The sequence below is a fragment of the Clinocottus analis genome, unplaced genomic scaffold (genome assembly GCF_023055335.1).
Source record: "Clinocottus analis isolate CAN_PGR_092001 unplaced genomic scaffold, fCliAna1.0.p SCAF_10, whole genome shotgun sequence".
Classification (NCBI taxonomy): domain Eukaryota; kingdom Metazoa; phylum Chordata; class Actinopteri; order Perciformes; family Cottidae; genus Clinocottus; species Clinocottus analis.
Window position 1 is genome coordinate 6,380,477 of NW_027175821.1, and position 18,016 is coordinate 6,398,492.

General features: G+C 43.3%; 1 protein-coding gene across 2 annotated transcripts; it reads right to left on the minus strand.

The window, feature by feature from the left end:
- Window positions 1-207: 207 nt before the first annotated feature.
- LOC137791404 (synaptopodin) lies at window positions 208-17,039 on the minus strand. Of its 2 annotated transcripts, none has more exons than XM_068586337.1 (4): window positions 16,993-17,039; window positions 12,165-13,531; window positions 5,670-7,738; window positions 208-3,772 (listed from the first exon to the last, which is right to left on the minus strand). In XM_068586337.1, the coding sequence occupies exons 2-4, from the start codon at window positions 12,331-12,333 to the stop codon at window positions 2,675-2,677; spliced, it is 3,336 nt and encodes a 1,111-aa protein (XP_068442438.1). In that variant the 5' UTR covers window positions 12,334-13,531; window positions 16,993-17,039; the 3' UTR covers window positions 208-2,674. The 2 variants fall into 2 exon arrangements, with proteins under 2 accessions (XP_068442438.1, XP_068442430.1); XM_068586329.1 differs by having other exon boundaries at window positions 16,921-17,005.
- Between the last annotated feature and the right edge of the window lie 977 nt (window positions 17,040-18,016).

An 18,016-nucleotide genomic window follows, 5' to 3' on the forward strand; every position in this document is an offset into this window, starting at 1 on the left:
CTTGAGAGAATATATCAAATTTTTTAAGTTTATTTTAAGAAACGCTTGCATGTACACAATCCGGTCAAACAGTGTTGCCTCGTTTGAACTTCTATCGAAAGTCCTACAGATGGCAGTCTATGAACCTGTGATGAATGTGAATTTAGTTTTCTTTTCACCCTGAGGAGTTGCTATAAGGGGCATTGCAGCCACTTAACTATCCCCTCGGATGTGTGGTATGTTGCACAGTGAAGCATAAAACCAAAGAAATACGTTCCCAAATGTGGTGGGTGATCCCTTACACATGTAAGTCATCTCGTAATTATGTTGTAGTTAAATAAATCAAAGACCTTAGTGGTATTTGTCAAAATGACTGAAAATAGACCATTTATAATATCTCACTCCAACTACTAAACTGCATCAAAATATATTAATTCCACTACCAGACAGTTTTAATGGGGTGGCTGTTGAAGTGCCTGACAGGACCAGATGAAATAGGAATCCTCGTGTGAGTGGCTCTTACTGCAGTCCTAAATCTTTTGCAGTCATAGGATGAATTAATTAGTTCAGCAAAAGACTAATTTAACAGTATAAATGTTAGGGAAATGTGTTGTATATGAAATGATGTCCATTCCATGACATGACCCATAATGTTTCATTTTGGTACTTTTGTATATTTCGAGAAAGGAAATTACTACACCAGTTTATAGTAATTTACCAGAGTTTTCAGTCCAAGGTGTTATGAAATACATACAATTTTTAAAAGGACAATACCTTTTTCACTTATTTTTTTATTATGCATTGATTTTCAGGCATCATACAGTTTTGAAATGAGAAAAAAAAATGCTGTATTAAAGAAAAAAAACTACCCTCCAGCTCACAAAAGAAAAAATAACTAACAAGGACAATGATTACTGTGGGTATTTGAGGGTGTCTCAGTTTGCTCAGAGGTGACCCAGGTTTACACCAATCCATGACAGTCATAAACGTAATCCTGCTGAAGGAGCCAGGTCGCCCTCTGGCAGGTGTTGCTGTCACTCAAAAGACACACTGAAGTAAATATTTAGAAATGTGCTTATGCTTTTGAGCTTCATGTCTGTTGTGTGTGCTGGTTCAGTTCTGGGCAAGATGCAAATGGTGTGAAAAGAAAGCCAGATGTGGTTTGAAGTCAGCATGTAAACATATGTATTTGCGCAAGAATGTTCTCATTGTTAGTTATTTGCTTGTTCTTTTTTGGAATGACACATTTGAGCAAATCAAGTTTTTAAACAATGCCAATTGAGCCATTAAAATGGAATGAACATAAGTGCAAATCAAGTATAAAAAAGAAACTTTAGAAGTCAAAGAAAATGTATTAAAAAGAGATATGTATGTATTTAAAATACAACCCATTGTTCTTATCCTTTTCTCACAAGCACTTAGATTATTATAACATACAACATACTTCTAACCTTTTTTTTTTTTAACAACATTGGGTTGAACCTTCTCTGACATTCGCTCCTGAACCCCATCTAACCAAAAGGCCACTTTGTACAAGAAGTACAGGCACAAAATGTGTTCAATTGTTTCTCATGAAAGACATTACAGGTGGTCTGCTAAAGCGAAAAAGCATAGGCCTGCAAACATCAATCTCCGATATGGATATTGCAATCAATATTCCATTACATTTGCACGTTGACAGCTAATATTTGTTCACTGTATTGTTCATCAGCAATGTTTAAACATTAGCACAAAAAAAACCTTTGAAATCTCCTCCTGAATCATGGAAACAGTGTTTGATTGAACAGGTGCGTCAATGCCACATACAACCTCCACTTCACTATTTATCTCCTCATCCCCTCATTTCTTCATCCCCTCATTTCCTCATCCCCTCGTCATTCGCTGTCAATCTGTCTGTACAGCTTACATTCATTTTAGCAAATGCAGTACATATAGCAACATATAACATACATAATAAATGCAGTTTATTGTTTTGATTATTGCACTGATATAATTATGCACATGATTTATTTCAAATTGATTAAAATGGATAATAAACTGTGGTGAATACTGTGACTGTATGATAATGTGAATAGCATGTGTCCAACCTACCACTGTGCTTCTGTCATGAAAGAATTATACCCAACATAATCTAAATCACTATTTACTGTATAGGTAAATGTCATCCTTTATTAATGCAATGAGAATGCCTTAAACAAAGTATTGTCCAGTCCAATGAGCTATATATTTAAACATCACTCATTCAAAATGTCTCTTCTATATCCTACTTTTGAAGTCCCTTCCCTTTTTGACTTGCATCAGACCAGCAAACACCCTTTTTATTCACTGACAACATTAACATTGGATTAATTTAACACCATTTAACTTGAACAGCGGTGTATGTTTGTTGCACAGGTGTAGAAAATATAACATCAACTGAAGGGAATTCAAATACCTTTCGTTACTGTATTTTCAGTCTTTTTGGTATTAAGAAAACGTACAAGCCACAGCAACTGAATTTTTAAAAGCTTGGTCTTGTCGGTCAAATGTGAGTCATATAAAATACTATTACTACCTTGATACAAGATGTACCATTGTCCAGGATCAGTATTCAAAGTTACAGAAAGGCCATCAGAAACTCTTTAACTGGCTGATCCAATGCCCACAAAGTCTATAAAAACTGAAATCCTGCTTTGATTGCCTTCCTGTAACACCCTCACAGGTCTGTGGAGACGGTGCTTCTCTTCACCCTCAGGCTACTGCCCCAGCCGCGGGGACAGGTGTTGTAGGAGTGCGAGCCAGGCGATCGAAGGCCTGAGTCTTCCGACTCAACAGAGGCATCAGAGTCTGTGAGGGAGCGAGTGTTGTAGAGCCTCACAGGGGAGCAGATCCTCTGCGTTGGGGTTGGAGGAGGGCTGGTGAATGTAGGGGACTGGGCACCAAATGCCCGCGACTGGAACGGGCTAATGGGTGGTTTGTGACAGTCGTAGCCTTGGTGGGAATTTCCCAAAGGTGAGATGGGGAAGCTGTGACCGCTCAGTGCGCCAGGGGAGGGGCTGTTTTTACGTTTGGCTGCATTGATGATGTTCTTAGCCAGGAGGCGGTGGTTGGCTTTAGAGTCTGGGTTATTACCAATAGGGGACATGCAGCGACTGTCTTTGGGTGGGGGAACAGGAGAGGTGACAGAGGATGTGTACAGAGGTTTAGTAGCCTGGAAGGATAAACTGGTCTGAGAGAAGGCAGGAGACTGGGAACGTGAGCCCCAAGGAGGAGAGACAGGAGATGTGGCTGTAGATGTTTGGGTTGGTCTGGAAGTAGGAACAAAAGAAATGGTGGAAGACTGGGTATGTTGGCTTACCATTGGGGACTGGCATCTTGAACCCCAAGGAGGAGAACGCGGGGAAGTAGTCGTAGACGTTTGGGATGGTCTAAAACCAGGATTGGAGGAGATGCTGGAGGGCTGGGTATTCTGGCTCACCATCGGGGATTGACATCTTGAACCCCAGGGAGGAGAGCGTGGAGAGGTGGCTGTAGATGTGTGAGAGGGTCTAGATGTTGTAGTGGAGGTAACTGTGGATAAATGGATATTCTGACTGGCCTTAGGGGATTGGCATCTTGTACCCCTGGAAGAGGATACAGGGGAAGTAACTGAGCGGCTAAAGATGGTGGTGGAGGGCCGATTAGTTTGGAGGCTGGGAGTCCAGGTCCCGGCGGCGGGGCCCTCCGGGCTGCTGAAACGTCTGGTGAGGCTGGGCGTCCTGGTTGGCGTGGCCGTCTCACTGGGCGTTTCCACTGGGAAGGAATCTTTTGGTGTCTGTTGACAAATAATGTATTTTAGACTCTTGGAAACATATATTCAAAATACAGCTTGGAAAATAATGATGTTAGTATAATGTATAATAAATAAATGCCTTCATTATGGTAACTCTAAGGTTTAAATTTTTCCATAACAAGATGTTTGGTTCTGCATAAACTTACAAAAGACCAATATTATATATTGAAACAGATGCTAACCCTATCCAATAAGGCACGTTTTAATTATACCAAGCGATTTTGTTTTTGTACAATAGTATCTAAGTGTTAAGTCACAGCCCAAGTGGCATTTAGGTCATCTCTAAGTATTCCCTTCCTTCTTCTCTTCCAGCACACATAGGCCCAGTCTTTAGTGTCTCTCTCAGGTTACTGTCATCTGGCCGTCCTGAGGTGACCTTCATGGGGATATGAAGTTACTCAACTAAGGCAAGAGCAGCATTCCATCTTATGCATATAATAATTAATACAATTATATCATAATCTCCACTGGTGATAATAATATACCAGGAGTACCGAGAAGGTATGGGCTTTTAAGATGAACGTGACTGGTCATATTAAAAAAAGTTTAAGGCATCTGTGAAAGAAAAAAAAGGTCAAAGATCAAACCATTTGTCTGAAAACCAACATCAACAACAGCCGGGCAGGTTTGAACATGAACACGCGTAACTAAAATTCTAATTAAAGTGTAAATGATCTTGCGATGGCAAGCTGAAATTTCTATTTCAATTTAATCACACATGCTATGTTCCAAGATAGATGTTTCTCATGGAGCAAATCATCTATTTATTAGTGTGTTGAGGTCAATGCAGTGATCGGAAGAAAGGCAAGAAAGTGAAATAACAAACACTGAACAGTGAAATTAATGGTTGAAAGAAGCCAGGAAGTCAGGAAATGAGAAAAAGGAAGAAGAGGTCACAGCAGAGTGTTAGAATAGAGTTTTAATCAGAGAAGGAAAGACTTAAACACACACAAATCAATCATCTCAGACAGGATAAGAGCAGAAGAGAGCAGTGAATCAAATTCTATGAAAAGAAACAAACATAAACCCTGTAGTCCTAAAACAACAGTGATTTATGATGTCCTGTAAAAGAAATACCTCTGCAATTACCGCTTTAAGTCACGAAAACAATGCATATGTAGGTCCATGATGCAAATTAGTATGCAGCTTGTAGTTTGAAACATCAAAGAATTCAAGTATACAACATATATTTATGTAGAAAATGCTGGAAAGCAGAGTAAATTACCCTGAAGATATAAAGACATAAAAGGAGTTATTTTGCTGCAACTTTCATGTCAGTGAGTAGCATTAAATTGCAAATCATAGATCATAAGCAGATGCCAGACCATCTGTTAAAGTGCTTTATGGAGCAGCATCCTCTTGTGCTCACAGAATTGAGAGACAAAGTGGAAAAAGTGTGAGGTTGTCTATCATCACATTTTAAAACCTATTAAAAATGTATGTATTTTAAGGCGAACGTCTTGGAATTTATGTGATTGTATCAAGGCACATTTTTATTTTAAGAATAATTACTGCTGTTTATTTGTTTTTTACAGTAAATTGTAGAAAAAATAGAAGTATAAATTCACTGAAGAATTAAGGTGTAATCAGGTAGATAATTTGGTTAGGAAGGGCCAAGGTCTGCAATTATTATTGTGTTTCGTATACATTATTGCTTTCTGACACATCAATTGCTTTCTAACACGTGTGATACGCATATTAATATTCCACATCATTGACTACCTACAATACAAGAGATAGAACTAGAAGAAGGCATGAGTTGAGCAAAAGGGTGCAGAAAACTATTAAATTTAGCCCTACTAAAAACAGCTTCTGTTTTCTAATCGTCACTCGGATTTAAACACATTTTTTAAAAATGGTACAGAGAGGGTCTCCACACCTGTGGCGCAATCCCTGCCTTCTTGGCAGAAAACGTTGGCCTTGGCGCCTGGACCCCTGACCGAGGAGAGGACACTCGCTCTGGAGAAAAAGCCGCCATAGAAGAGCTGGTTCTCGGCTCCACGCAGGCTGAATCTGGCCGATATTCCGCTCCTCTTCTGGGGCTGAGAGGCAGCTGTGGCGACATAGGTTGGCCACTGAAGTGAGGAGGGTTACTGGGTAAAGAAGCCTTTCGAGAGAAAGACTGGGAAGATATCAGGTTCTTGGACAGGGGTGCTGCTCTGGGTAGGGTACTAATGGGGTCCTTGACTGGGTTGAGGACAAAGAGAGAAGAGGAAAGCTGGTAGGGCTTGTGCCTTGACAGATCCATCTCTATCTGGGTGCAACCATTTTCTAAAGGAGGGGCCTCTGGAATTGGCTCTGGTGCTGCAGCTTTTTGTCTTGGTTTTTGCTTGACTGCTTGTTGGGCCTTTAGGTTTTGTGAAAGCTGAGCACTCATGTCAGAGTTTTTAGCAATAGCCTTGACCCTGCCGGGCATGTTTGATGGGTACACCCAAGATGGTGGCAGAGACATCGTGGGAGAAGGAGACCTAATTTGTCCTGCATTTTGCTTCTCAACGACGTATTTCTCCATCCTGGACTGACGCTTGGCAAATAGCTCAGCCCCCTTTCCTGATACATTGGTGAGGGTCTGCTCTGGCTGGTGCTCTTCCTTTGGACGGGTCCTGGAGGTCTTCAGGCAAGAAGCCCACTCTGGAGCTCTTGCATCCTCGGCTCTGTCCTCTTCCTTGGCGAGGAAGTTGGAGGCCTCTGCCCCCAGCGCCAGCAACTCCTCTTCCGATGCCGGCTCGGGCACAGATCTATGTCCATGTTTCTTCCTTTCATCCACCCCTTGCACCAGAGAGAGCAGCTCAGGGTTCGGCGCGACAACTGTCTTCTCTTTGAATGTGAACATTGACTTCCTATTCCCCCTTCTCGCAGCACCCTCCTCAAGTATTCCTGTTTTGATTTGTGTTATCGGCTTCCTCTCTCCAGCAGGCTGAGGAACAAAAGTGGAAGGCCTTGGGGCTGTGGGAGGGCCATAATGGGGCATGGGTGGGTACTGAGACACAGAAGACATCGGGAACTGGGGTGGTGTATTAAAGGAAGGAGGCATAAAAGGGGACATCGGAGGTGGACTGGAGTAGTAGGTCTGCGGAGGTTGGTTTGTAAAGGCCGGTAGAGGAGGTGTGGGATATGACGGAGGCGGAGGTGGAGGTGAGAATGCCAATGGTTGAGGGGCAGAGATAGCAGGGAGAGGAGGAGTGGCATAGGATGGAGGAGGGGGAATTTCCATGACAGGGCTGGCCGCCTCTGGGGACTGCACTGTCAGCGGCGAGAAAAAGGGCCTGGCAGTTCGATTGATGATGGTGTTTGTCTGCTTGGATGTGGGCACAGACACCCTCTCAGTTCCAGAGGTACTCTGGCAGCCATTATGAAGCTTTCCAGGGGGAGCTGACCCTGTGTGGCCCATATGAGTGTCTGCCTCCTCTTCATCATGCCTCATCAGAACTGGATCACTATTATTACTTCCAGGGGGAATCTCATCCTTGACTTTGTCCTCATGGATTTTATCTCCTGCCTCTTCCTCTTCCTCCTGCTCCTCCTTGACAGGGAGGAAATGTCTCTCTTGGATAACAATGTCTTCCATGTAGTCTCCCCTCTGAAAATCCTGACCTGATTCTTCTATGATATCACCTCCTGAGTGGACCCTCCCAGGTGACGACGAGAGTGGCTTAGTAGAGCTGTTCTTAAAGTTCAGGTCTCTGTCCTTTTCCTCAGTGCTCCTCTCTGCCCATGTTAGTTTGTTAGATGAAGGGTCTGTTTTTACATTCTTAGCTCTGTCCGTCCCTGACCCCTCTCCACAGCTTTCGAGCGTGAAGGCGCTGACCCTCTGTTTTCGCCGGTTGAAGAGCTGCACGCCTCTGGAGCTGGAGTTGGACGGGACGGTGAGCTGAGCAGCGATGATCTGACTCCTGACACGAGCCTCCTTCAGCTCCTTCTCTGATAAACTGGCACTCCTGGTCAGATCTGGAGTGAAAGAGACAGCGAATAGCCTGATCAATGAGAGACAACACAGTGTGTGTGTGTGTGTGTGTGTGTGTGTGTGTGTGTGTGTGTGTGTGTGTGTGTGTGTGTGTTTCACAACAGAGATGTTTGATTAATGACAAAAGGGACCCTAAATGGTTGAAGACTTAGCAATGTGCTGCATCTACTGTTCAGTGTTCAAACAAAGACAACTCCCTCAACATCTAATTAAAACTCACCAAACCGCTTTTATGTACACATAGAGAGAACTAGCAAGGACAAATTTTTAACAAGTCTGAGATTAAATATTGTCTTTAAAAACCCACATAATTGTTCCTGCGACACATGGTTTTGATTGCTCTTTGCAGTCCTTTTGATTACCACAAATCCAGCAAGAAAAATACGGCTTTGTGGACACTTGACTCAGCACAGTGGAGCTTTAGACAAAGAACAGACGCAGGCCGAGGAAACATTTTAATAAGCTTTTGACTAAAGTTAATAAAACATAGCACTATCGTCAATGTGTCCCTGAATACTAAAGAAGTTGTTGTCAATCACGACATATGCTGATGTTGCAAGTTTGCTGATTGCCTTGAAAATTGTCAGTTTGTTTTTTAAGCTAAAGAACTGCAGAAGGCAGCGAAGCTATTTCCTCTGCCATCTGCAGTAGTCCCTCCCTGAGCATTCCTCCACCGCTCAGAAAACTCCCTGCCTGAGCTTCCAAAATGCCTTTGGTTTCTCTCTGTAGTTCATTTGAGCAATTCTGCTCCTCAGCGCCTTAATAGACCATTTTTACAATCAACGGCTTCCAAAAATGACATATTTAGACCGCTGTCTATAAACATACTATACAATCAAGTGTTCCCATCTTAAATATAGTGACTGCTCGCTTTAAAGTTCACCAGAGGAAAATCAAAGCTGCATTTCAGAATAAAAAACCATCAGTTATATATTCTCTGATGGACATTTTACAGGAGAATAACTGGTTGTGGTCACACCCGTTATTCGTCTAATTTATGTAACGCTGACTGGTGGGAGATATTCAACGTCTCACTGACACAGCCATAGACTCTCTCTTCATTTAATAGGGTGACGATCCAGACAGCTACATTATTTGATCTAATCAATGTGCCAATCACAATAATTATGCGTAAATCAATCACTTGCAAAGCTTTCCTACGGAACAAATTCTGGATGCAGTTTTTCCTGGCACAGAGAATAAGGCTTACATGATCCGTCCCCCAGCATAAATGAGTATTATGCGTCTGTTATTGATTTGACAGACTTTCCGTCTGCCCTCACAGTAATTGATTTAACTCTTCGAAGGTAAGCTATGAGTTCCTTTTACATGAACCCATGTAAAGATCAATAGCATACGTTTAGTTTATTATTATTATTTAAATATATAAAGAACTATAGGGGCAATTTGGATGATGGAAATTTGCAGTGCATTTAAAGGCCCACAATTACACCCTTTGATGATGACGTGGGTTATGTCTGCAAGGAAATACATCAATGCACACATACATCAATGTCAGAATCAACTATGTTGAATCACTCAATCTGACACTGACAGATAAAAAAAAAGAGAACATGACACAATTAAAAGGAGCTATATCAACCATCTTATATATTTGTGTCAGCAATATAATACAGATGAAAGTGTGATCACACAGCCCTTTAAACAAGCATGTCCTCTCGCTGCAATTTGCATTAACATAAATCACCTTCCTTTACAGACTGCAGCAGAGAACCTACCACACAGGTAATTACAGGATACTGCGCGCATTTCATCAATATGGGTGGGTATACTGCCACAGGTCCCGTTTTTTATTAGGTATTTAATTGTTTCTAATCCAAGGCCACCTGGATATACCAAAGTCAGAGCAGTGAGGCTTAAAATGAAGAGACCCTTGACTGTAAACATCTACCTCTAGTGGGAGCCAGAGTGGTCATCAAGTAGCACGCATGCAGGTGCAGATCCCCTTAGTGATTCAAATCACGAGCCAAGTAAAAAAAAAAAAAGTGATACTCCTTATTAAATGTGGACTTTTTGTTTCATGTCTTTCAGTGATTTTGATAGTAATCTGTAAAAAAAAAACGTTGGTTATCATCTGATTAAATGACACCAACCACGTCATGGAAATTCCAGTTAAATTTAAAATTTAAAAATATGTTTATATTTTACTAATAAACAGAGATTAATCTGATGTTCTTTTTAATGTACATTGTTTATTACAGATTTCACAAGGAACAGATTACACAGAAAAGTGAAATGGACTTCGGTTATAACTTGTGGATTTATGAGGAGGAAAATCCCCTAAAGTTTATGGACGGTAGCCGAAGTCTAGTCACTAAAACAACACGCTGCTTCTAACAAGTCCTATTTCTTCTCACAAGTTGTTCCTCGGGTTGCTGAAGTCAACCGAAAGTCAAATGTATCTTGCTGGATCCAATTTAGTGCCTGATCCCTTACCTTTCTCCTCTTGAAATTCAGAGCTCCGCTGTTTTGTTGTACTTCCACAAGAGTTTTCAATTTAACTGCGTCTGATAGCTTCACACCCCCTTTCTGTAGCGAGACACGGGATCAGATTTCTCTTTCTGCGCACTCCGGCACACAGACAGGCAGACGGGGAGGGAGGTGGTCCGTAGCCGGAGGCTGTGCTGCCTGTCATTCAGCCTCCAGCCCTGTTTCACTTTTCCGAATCACCACCCACCTCTGGGGTTTTCTGCTAATTATAAAAACAGAGACATGCCTCTGAGCGAGAGAAAAAGAGCTCAGGGCTTCTGTTGCGAACGCATTGATGTTTTAGCAGTTGCACATAGACTGCACTTTGTTTTGACAGTTCTGGAGACGTATCCAATCAATGGCGAGCATTGAGCGGCTTATCTCTGCCTAATGCCCTGCGATGGCAGGGAAGTGTCTGACCCTTGTTGCAGTCTTTGAAGTGGAAAGGGATATCAGCGATACAATGTGTGTATGGATTAGACCACTGAGACTCCAGAGATCCAGCACCTGACCTCTGCTGCCCTCCATGTCTGTCTGATATCACCATGTAAGTGACTGTTCATTGTGCAGTCCACCCCCCACCCCCCCTTCCCCGCCACCCTCCCGCCCCCAACCGAGTGTCTGCCCTCCCTGAACCCTCCGGGCCCTAAGCTCCAACCTGCAAGGGCAACATAGGAATTTCCTGTCCTCCAGCAGAGACAAAACTCAGCCCTCGGCAATGATGCAAGAGCCTCCACATCTCTCTGCTTACAACCCCCTCTCCTATAACTCACCCCTCTGCTCTCGGTCCCAGCACCTCAATCCCCGCGTGGGTGAGAGCAGACTGCCCCCACAGCCGGAGGATTTAAATCAGGGGGCCAACCCTGCATTTGTGTATCAAAGGTCAGATTACCCTGTCGGATGTTATCTTTCTCCGGGCGAGGGCTATGGAGTGAGTGGGATGACAGCACCGGCCCCCGTGGGTTGATGTGTGAAGCGGTATGGAAAGACGAGGATTAACAGGGTTCCTGGGATCTTCCCCGACTGAATGTGACTTAAACTCTCAGTGGACCCCGTGGGGGGAATAGTAGATCAAGCTCTGCTGCTCATACTGTTACTTCTGTGTGTTTCGGAAGGTCTCTGCAGAGATGTAGTCTACTATTAACTGTGTTTCTGTGTTGTTTTTGGTGGCGCGTGCTCCATTTAAGGAAACTAATCAGTGAGTAATGAGTGATAGGAACCGTGTTGGAGGTGCAGAGGCTATAGATCTATATCAGGGACAGTTATCTAATTGACATGACCTTCCTGTTAAACTTCCTCACAGCACAATGTCTTTTCACTGTCTTTGAAACTACATCTGACAGACTTGTCACAGCCCAGAGGTAATTATCCAGCTTTCCAGCCACGTATTGTTTCACTGTTTTTCCATTTAACAACAGAATGTTGTTGGTGTTGTTATAGAGCGTGAACTCGTCGTTTTTCTTACTTACTGGGGGTTGACAGCTGTGACAGTGAAAAGAAAAGTCTGAAGAAGTTTCCGAACAACTTTTGCCTCAAGTTAGCCCGATAGTGTCAGTGGCTGTCTTGTATATTCAGACTGGCCTTTAGCAATGATGCATGATTGCGTTTCCATTGCTGTTGTGTTTTTAAGGCATGGAAACAGATGTTTCATGGAGAGCTTCACTGTGTCAAGTTGCACTGAGGAGGCAGGGCTGCCGGTTTTCTCTCTTTGCTATCTGCTCTCAGTTCTCGGTCTTCTGTCATGATGTACGAGAGTTAAAGCGTCACTGTAGCATTAAGGCAGTGCTACAAACAACCCACTGCAAACGTCTTTACAACTACATTTCTGTGTTCTGAAGAAACAGAGTAACAATCCCCTTTCTTGCTGCTACTTGTGCTCCCCAAATAAGGACAGCAAATACCAAATAAACAAACCCTTACTTGTTTTTCGGCTCATCTGTTCTTTGTTGAATCCTGTCGTTTCCCATGATGCATTGCACTCTGTCCCAGGAGTGTGTGTGTTGTGTGTTGCCTGAAGTGGTTTTCTCAATCCTCCCGGACTCCAGCTCACGCCCCTCCTGATAGACGTATGTCCCTTCTCCATTTCCATCGCTACTCAAAGTAAAATGCTTCTGCTTACAGCAGAAACAAAAGCCCTCGACGGGGGGATAAGTGAGCGTTTCGTTCCAGTCAACTCAATCTTCTCTTCTGATAAGAGGAAACTGTCGGTGCAGTCGGAAGATGGAAGTTTTAGTCCTCACTGGCAGGCGTGGGAATATGTTTGTAAATAGACGCAAACACACAAAAAGAGGAAAGGAAAGGAGTAGCTCAGCTTTCCAAGTTGCTGCTTCCAATCGAGGCTCCCCTTTCAGCAATAATCCTTCCACATGTTGTCCTGTAGTCAGCCCGAAGTTGACGGAAAAAGTGTGCTCTTACTTTGGTCTTCGTGAAGTATTATTCTTGAACTAACAGGACCTCCCAGGAGGGTCAGCTCTGATGTGCCTTGGATGAGTTCCCATGGACAACTGCCACAAAAAATTGCACAAGTTTGTTGTGCTCTGCTGGAATTCTGGCTGAGGGCGGAGAAACAGTCCTGTCTTCTCTATTTGCATTTCTCTAATACTCCTTGTTCTTCTTTCCCAGACGTTTCTCTTCCTCCTCTGCTATTTCGGTCACCAAAACATGCTTTTCGTCTGCATCCCAATCTGCAGCTCGCAGATAATTTTTCTTTGGGAGAAAAGGATCTGCCCTTTATCTTGGAGTTCATAACTCCACAGTGACGTGAAGGGGAACTGTGTATATGGCAGTTTCCTGCTGTTAGGTGCATGTGGGGAATAACATTTCACTCTGGAAAGGTCATTCCAGAGACGGCTTTGTATTCAGAGCTCCAATGTGTTCAATTCAAGCTTTATTCTGGTGCTCTGTGTTATTTCTTAGACATTGAAGCCAGATTTAGTCTCTGTATAATCAATTATGTTGTTTTGTGTATACACAAAACCACAATTGAGAGGGATAGTTTCTTCTGGTGGTAGTTTTGATTAATACTGAAATGCATCACCACACTCAAGCTAAGAATTTGTCATGAATGCAGTAATTTTGTGGTTGGCGGTTGGTCCATTCGGATTTTCTTTTTGTTTGTTTTGCTGCTTGTAGAAAAGATTTGATGGCTGTGTTCTGATTTTCATCCGGTTTGTAAAACACTGTTTTAGTTTGGCAAACAAAGCTTCAGCCGTAGATAAATTAATCAAAGGTGGCAGTTTTTTTTATCCAGTATTCCTCACTGGGTCCATTTTCTGTCCAGAAAGCACCTGCAAGAAAGATAAATATACAAGTTAGGATTCAGTGATGCAAACCTTTCGTCAATTGTGATATTTAAATGTAACATTTGCAGAGACAAAAGCTGGATGTTGCATCTACCCACAAACAAACCGCCGCTTTGGCAAACAGCTGGAACAAGAATCCTACACAATATTCCCTCGCTGCCCTTTCTGTAATGGCACGAGTTTCCACCCAACGCCTTTTCCCGGACATAAACTATCCAAGACCTGAGTCTGCAGATTTTACAAATTGGAGTGGGTGACAAAGTGAAAGTAAAAAAAGGCTTCAATAACACTTTAATATACTCAGTTGGCTCATCTAATACTTTTGATGAACACTGGTTTGCTTCCTAAAAGCTTATATCTCACTCTATAAGTCCATTTTTGAGACAATGAAAGTCCAATTCTCTGTCTTCAAAGATAGCGATCAGCCCTCTGACTTTGAACTGCAGTCAGACTAACAGGGTGGAAAAGGAAATGAGGAGACGCCTTTATAAAAGTCTGAACTCAGTGTTGTCTCCAACGACGGAAGAAGGTCATCATTCATTTCGGCTTTAAGGTCGGAAATGTGTATTAAACCTGTCAAAAGAAGAGCTTTGTCTCTATCTCGGGTTATGTGATGTAATGCATAACGGTGAGAAAGTGAATGAGCATTAAAGATATCTACTTGGTAGGAAGTAAAGACTTTACTATTTAAATGTCCAACAATGAGATCGTTTTCATGCCTCCCTCTTATCGGAAAAAGCATTTCATTGGATCCACAGTGTCGTGTTCTCACTTCAAAGCTAATGGCAGCCACTAACAACGTTTGTAATGATAAACCAGTGTGCGCACATCCTTTTCCGTGATCAGACTTGCCTTTCCTTGAAGCTGATCCCGATTGCATTTGTGTTTGCTTGTGAGTCACCACTGTAACGCACCAGAGTGGGAGGTCTGTGTGCAGAGAGCTCCACACAAAATCATTACTTCTGAAATTCCTTTGAGGCATAGCAGCCACGCTCAGATTCATCTTTTGAAGGTGTGCAAGCGCCATTAACTTGTTTGCATCCCTTGAAGATTGTGTTGTGTGGAGACGCATCCCTGTGACATGACAGCTGAGTCATGACAGTCAGTGGGAGGACGGCTCCTCGGCCCCTGAATACAATCAACCCAAACAAAACAGTGCCCCGCCTCCCTGCCAAAGAAAGAAAAATCCTTTTTGTTTACTGGCGTGATCGTGTCAAGTGAGAAGAGATGAAAGCCGGTATTGTTCAGACACACTGACTCTTTGATTCGCCGAGAAGTGTTGTGTTCTATCGGGATCTCATTTGGAGACCGACATTGTCTTTTTAAATTAGCACCTCATCGTGCTACATTCCTTTTATTCAAAGTTATTTCCGTGGTTCCAAGATGTCATATTTGCTGTACTCAAAGAGAACGGAGGTGAGCGCATGTCTGGTTGAAACATGGGTTGACTCGACTCTTTGATCCAGTCTGCAAACATTTATTAACTCCCAGAAAAAGAACAGATGTGGAAGAGATGGAGCCTTTGCTAAAAAATAAAAACACACACACACACACACACACACACATATCGACTCCTGAAATCCACAATCCACCGTCTAAATGCCTTGAAGTTCACAAAGCATTTCACAGCGCCCACCTGTTCAGCTCCGCTCCCACCCTCACACAGGTTTTCTGCGCCACTCATTGACCTCCATGATTAGAGCCATGGGTATCTTTTCCCGCCTGGCTCATTGGCCACTTTAGTGTGTAATCGCAGTCGACATATATGATTGATCCGTATACGCTGATGCCAAACATCCCACAGCTCTCTGCGTTATGCCTCGCTCAAAAGAAATGGCTTTGGCAGCCGTTCAAACCGCAATCATTTGTCTCTCATGGACAGTGTCTTGTACATTTTTTTTACACATCTGCATCAATAGCCAGCATGTAGACAGCATGTCAGCCACCTAATAACTCACACACTGCATGCATTTTAACCTCAAGTATGGCGTCTGTGCATCGTCAGTTGCTCTGGGCGCACATGTCTTGAGGTATGCGAGATGTGTGGATGTCAGGTGAGCGTGCGTTCCGCCTACTGTAAGACTTGCAAGTGTATCAGTTACCCAGCTTTTAATGAGACATCTGGTCACGGCATTGACTGGCAAGCCTTTTGATTGAATCCCTTTTGGGCAGAGCTGCTGTGTGTCTGTTATCTCTTTCCTTTTTGCCTGGATCCCTTACAGTTTGGCCAGCAAAAATAATTCAGCCGTAAATGCTAAAGGCTTTAGCAGGGCCCTTTGCTCTCTCTTGGGACTGCTCAGACAAAGAACCATTGAAGGGGCCTCGCGGCTCTCCAAAATAATTTTGGGTCGTGCTCTGAAATTGGCATTCCAGGTTCATAATTCCTCAGGAAGCTGTGATAGTCAACATGCCTCAGCTTGCGCTGGCTGATGACTGACATCTAACACACACTGCAAGACACAGACTCCAATAAAAGTCCACAAATGTCTCCGTCTCTCTGTTCCCCTTTCCTCTTTTAGGAATCTTACAAAGTGCTGTCATAAATCATGCGGAGGAAAACTTTTTTTTCTTGCAGAGTCACAGGTGGGGAACTTCAAGAGGCAAAGATAAATACTTGAAGTAGGCGTGTGTGATCTGGTGCCAAGAGAGGAGAGGGGGGCTTCTGAAGCAGTCCATCATGAACTGAAAACTGTTAGACATAAAAGGAAAGAAAGTACAAGCACTTTTAAAAATGTAAGATGTGTGCGAACAATATCAATACTGCAGGAATTATTTGATAAGTGGTGCTGACTTTTAGCATTGTTCTTCCCGTCGCAGTGAGACTTTTGACAAAACGACTTGTGCTGCAGTTTCAAAGCATCTTTTGTCACGGCAAACTGAAGGCGTATCATTAGGGAATATATCTATGGTAACATGTGGCTCTAGAAAACCTACAGTTGGCCCCCTGTAAAGCATTTTATGGGCCTCACCTGTTGTGTTAACAGGAAGCAATTACTTATATATGTAAGTCAATACAGCTCCAGCCAGGTCTTTAATTGGATACACCATCTAATGTTACACAGTGCAGTTTAACTCTATAACCTGGCTACACCACAGGCTTCACACAGTCAGGACAATAGGCTCGGATATCAGTGACCACAGCCAACCAACCCCCCTTTTGCAAGTCTGCAGCCTGCACCGAGGGGGAAAAACAGCGGCTCCAGATGTTTGTCATCCACTCAAACAAAGAAAGTTTCCCTCCTCTTCTGCTCCAGTTCCCTGCATTCCCACCTCACTCTCTCTCTCCCTCTCCAAACAAAGATAGTGCCTTACCCCGTGACAGATCAAATATAACGGGCTGCAAGTGACAAAGTGTGCAGCAATCACAGTCTCACCGCGACAGATCAAATTCCAGGATTCTGCACTCCTTCCTGTTTGGTGCGTGCTGGTTTAGTCATGCTGCTCACCTGTACTCCGGTGGGTCTGGCTGTGTGAGGCAGCGAGTGTGTGTACTGCCCCTTTTCAGTTCCTACAACTCTGCACACACACACCTCCCCCTTTTACCTCTCCCCTCTCTCTCTCTCTCTCTCTTTTGCTCCCTCCCTCCCTTTCTCAATTGAAGCAGACGAAGGATGAGGGTGGGAGGGGGTCAGTTGGAACACAGAAGGCTCTTTGTCTGGGATCTTTTCATATGGTTTCCTTCAAGCTTGCATACTGAACACATTATGTTATAATATATTTTCATATTCAACACAGGGATGTTGAGGGACCAGTGGGCCCCACTCTGCCCCCCCCCCACCCTTTTCCTTTCTGGACCCATTTTCCCGCCATGCACACCGGGCAGAGAAATCCAAACAAAGTTTCCGCTAAACCCACCAAGAATTTGTTGAGGTAGTCACTGCCCTGATTTTTAAAAAAAAAAAGAAACTCAAGCACAGGAACACAGAACCAAAAACGTCAGCTATGTGTGCAGATTTCTCCGGACAGTAATTCATGGACACGCTGTACCGCACACAACTTGTGGCCTCTCTGCAGGGACGTTAATCATAAAATTATGATGCTCGCTAATATCATCTTCAAACAGTGATTTACTCAAAAGATCCCACAAGTGTCGTAAAAAGTCAGTAACATCTGGTTCACCATATAGTGCCTGAGGCTTAGAAACGATCAGAACTGTAGATTTATAGATCTGCAGTTTTCTGCAGAGAAACATTTGGATATATTTCACTGATGTTTTAAATGTTCATATCGAATCCCGCGGGTCTCCAGAGACGAGGACTGGCTGTGGGTGCTGGGTTCTTGGATCCTCAGTGGTGGGAAAAAACATGTATCTTGACTATCGGATAAGCTAACTTTACATCATGGAGCAGCTACTCCTCTCGTGCTTCTTCACTCTTTCAAACAGCGGGTCACACAAAGTGTCATTTTCCAAGAATGCATAATTCCAGCATCTTTTGTAATTCCGGGGGTGCTGTTGGTGGTGATTGTGAT

Excerpts from the sequence above, each read along its gene's own strand:
- LOC137791404 (XM_068586337.1), bottom strand. The coding sequence starts at position 12,333 with ATGGAAATGGAGAAGGGACATACGTCTATCAGGAGGGGCGTGAGCTGG. Across the intron at positions 7,739-12,164 it reads ACAGATGAGCCGAAAAACAA|ATCTGACCAGGAGTGCCAGT; the intron begins GTAAGGGTTTGT and ends CTTTCACTCCAG. Across the intron at positions 3,773-5,669 it reads AGGCAGGGATTGCGCCACAG|ACACCAAAAGATTCCTTCCC; the intron begins GTGTGGAGACCC and ends ATTTGTCAACAG.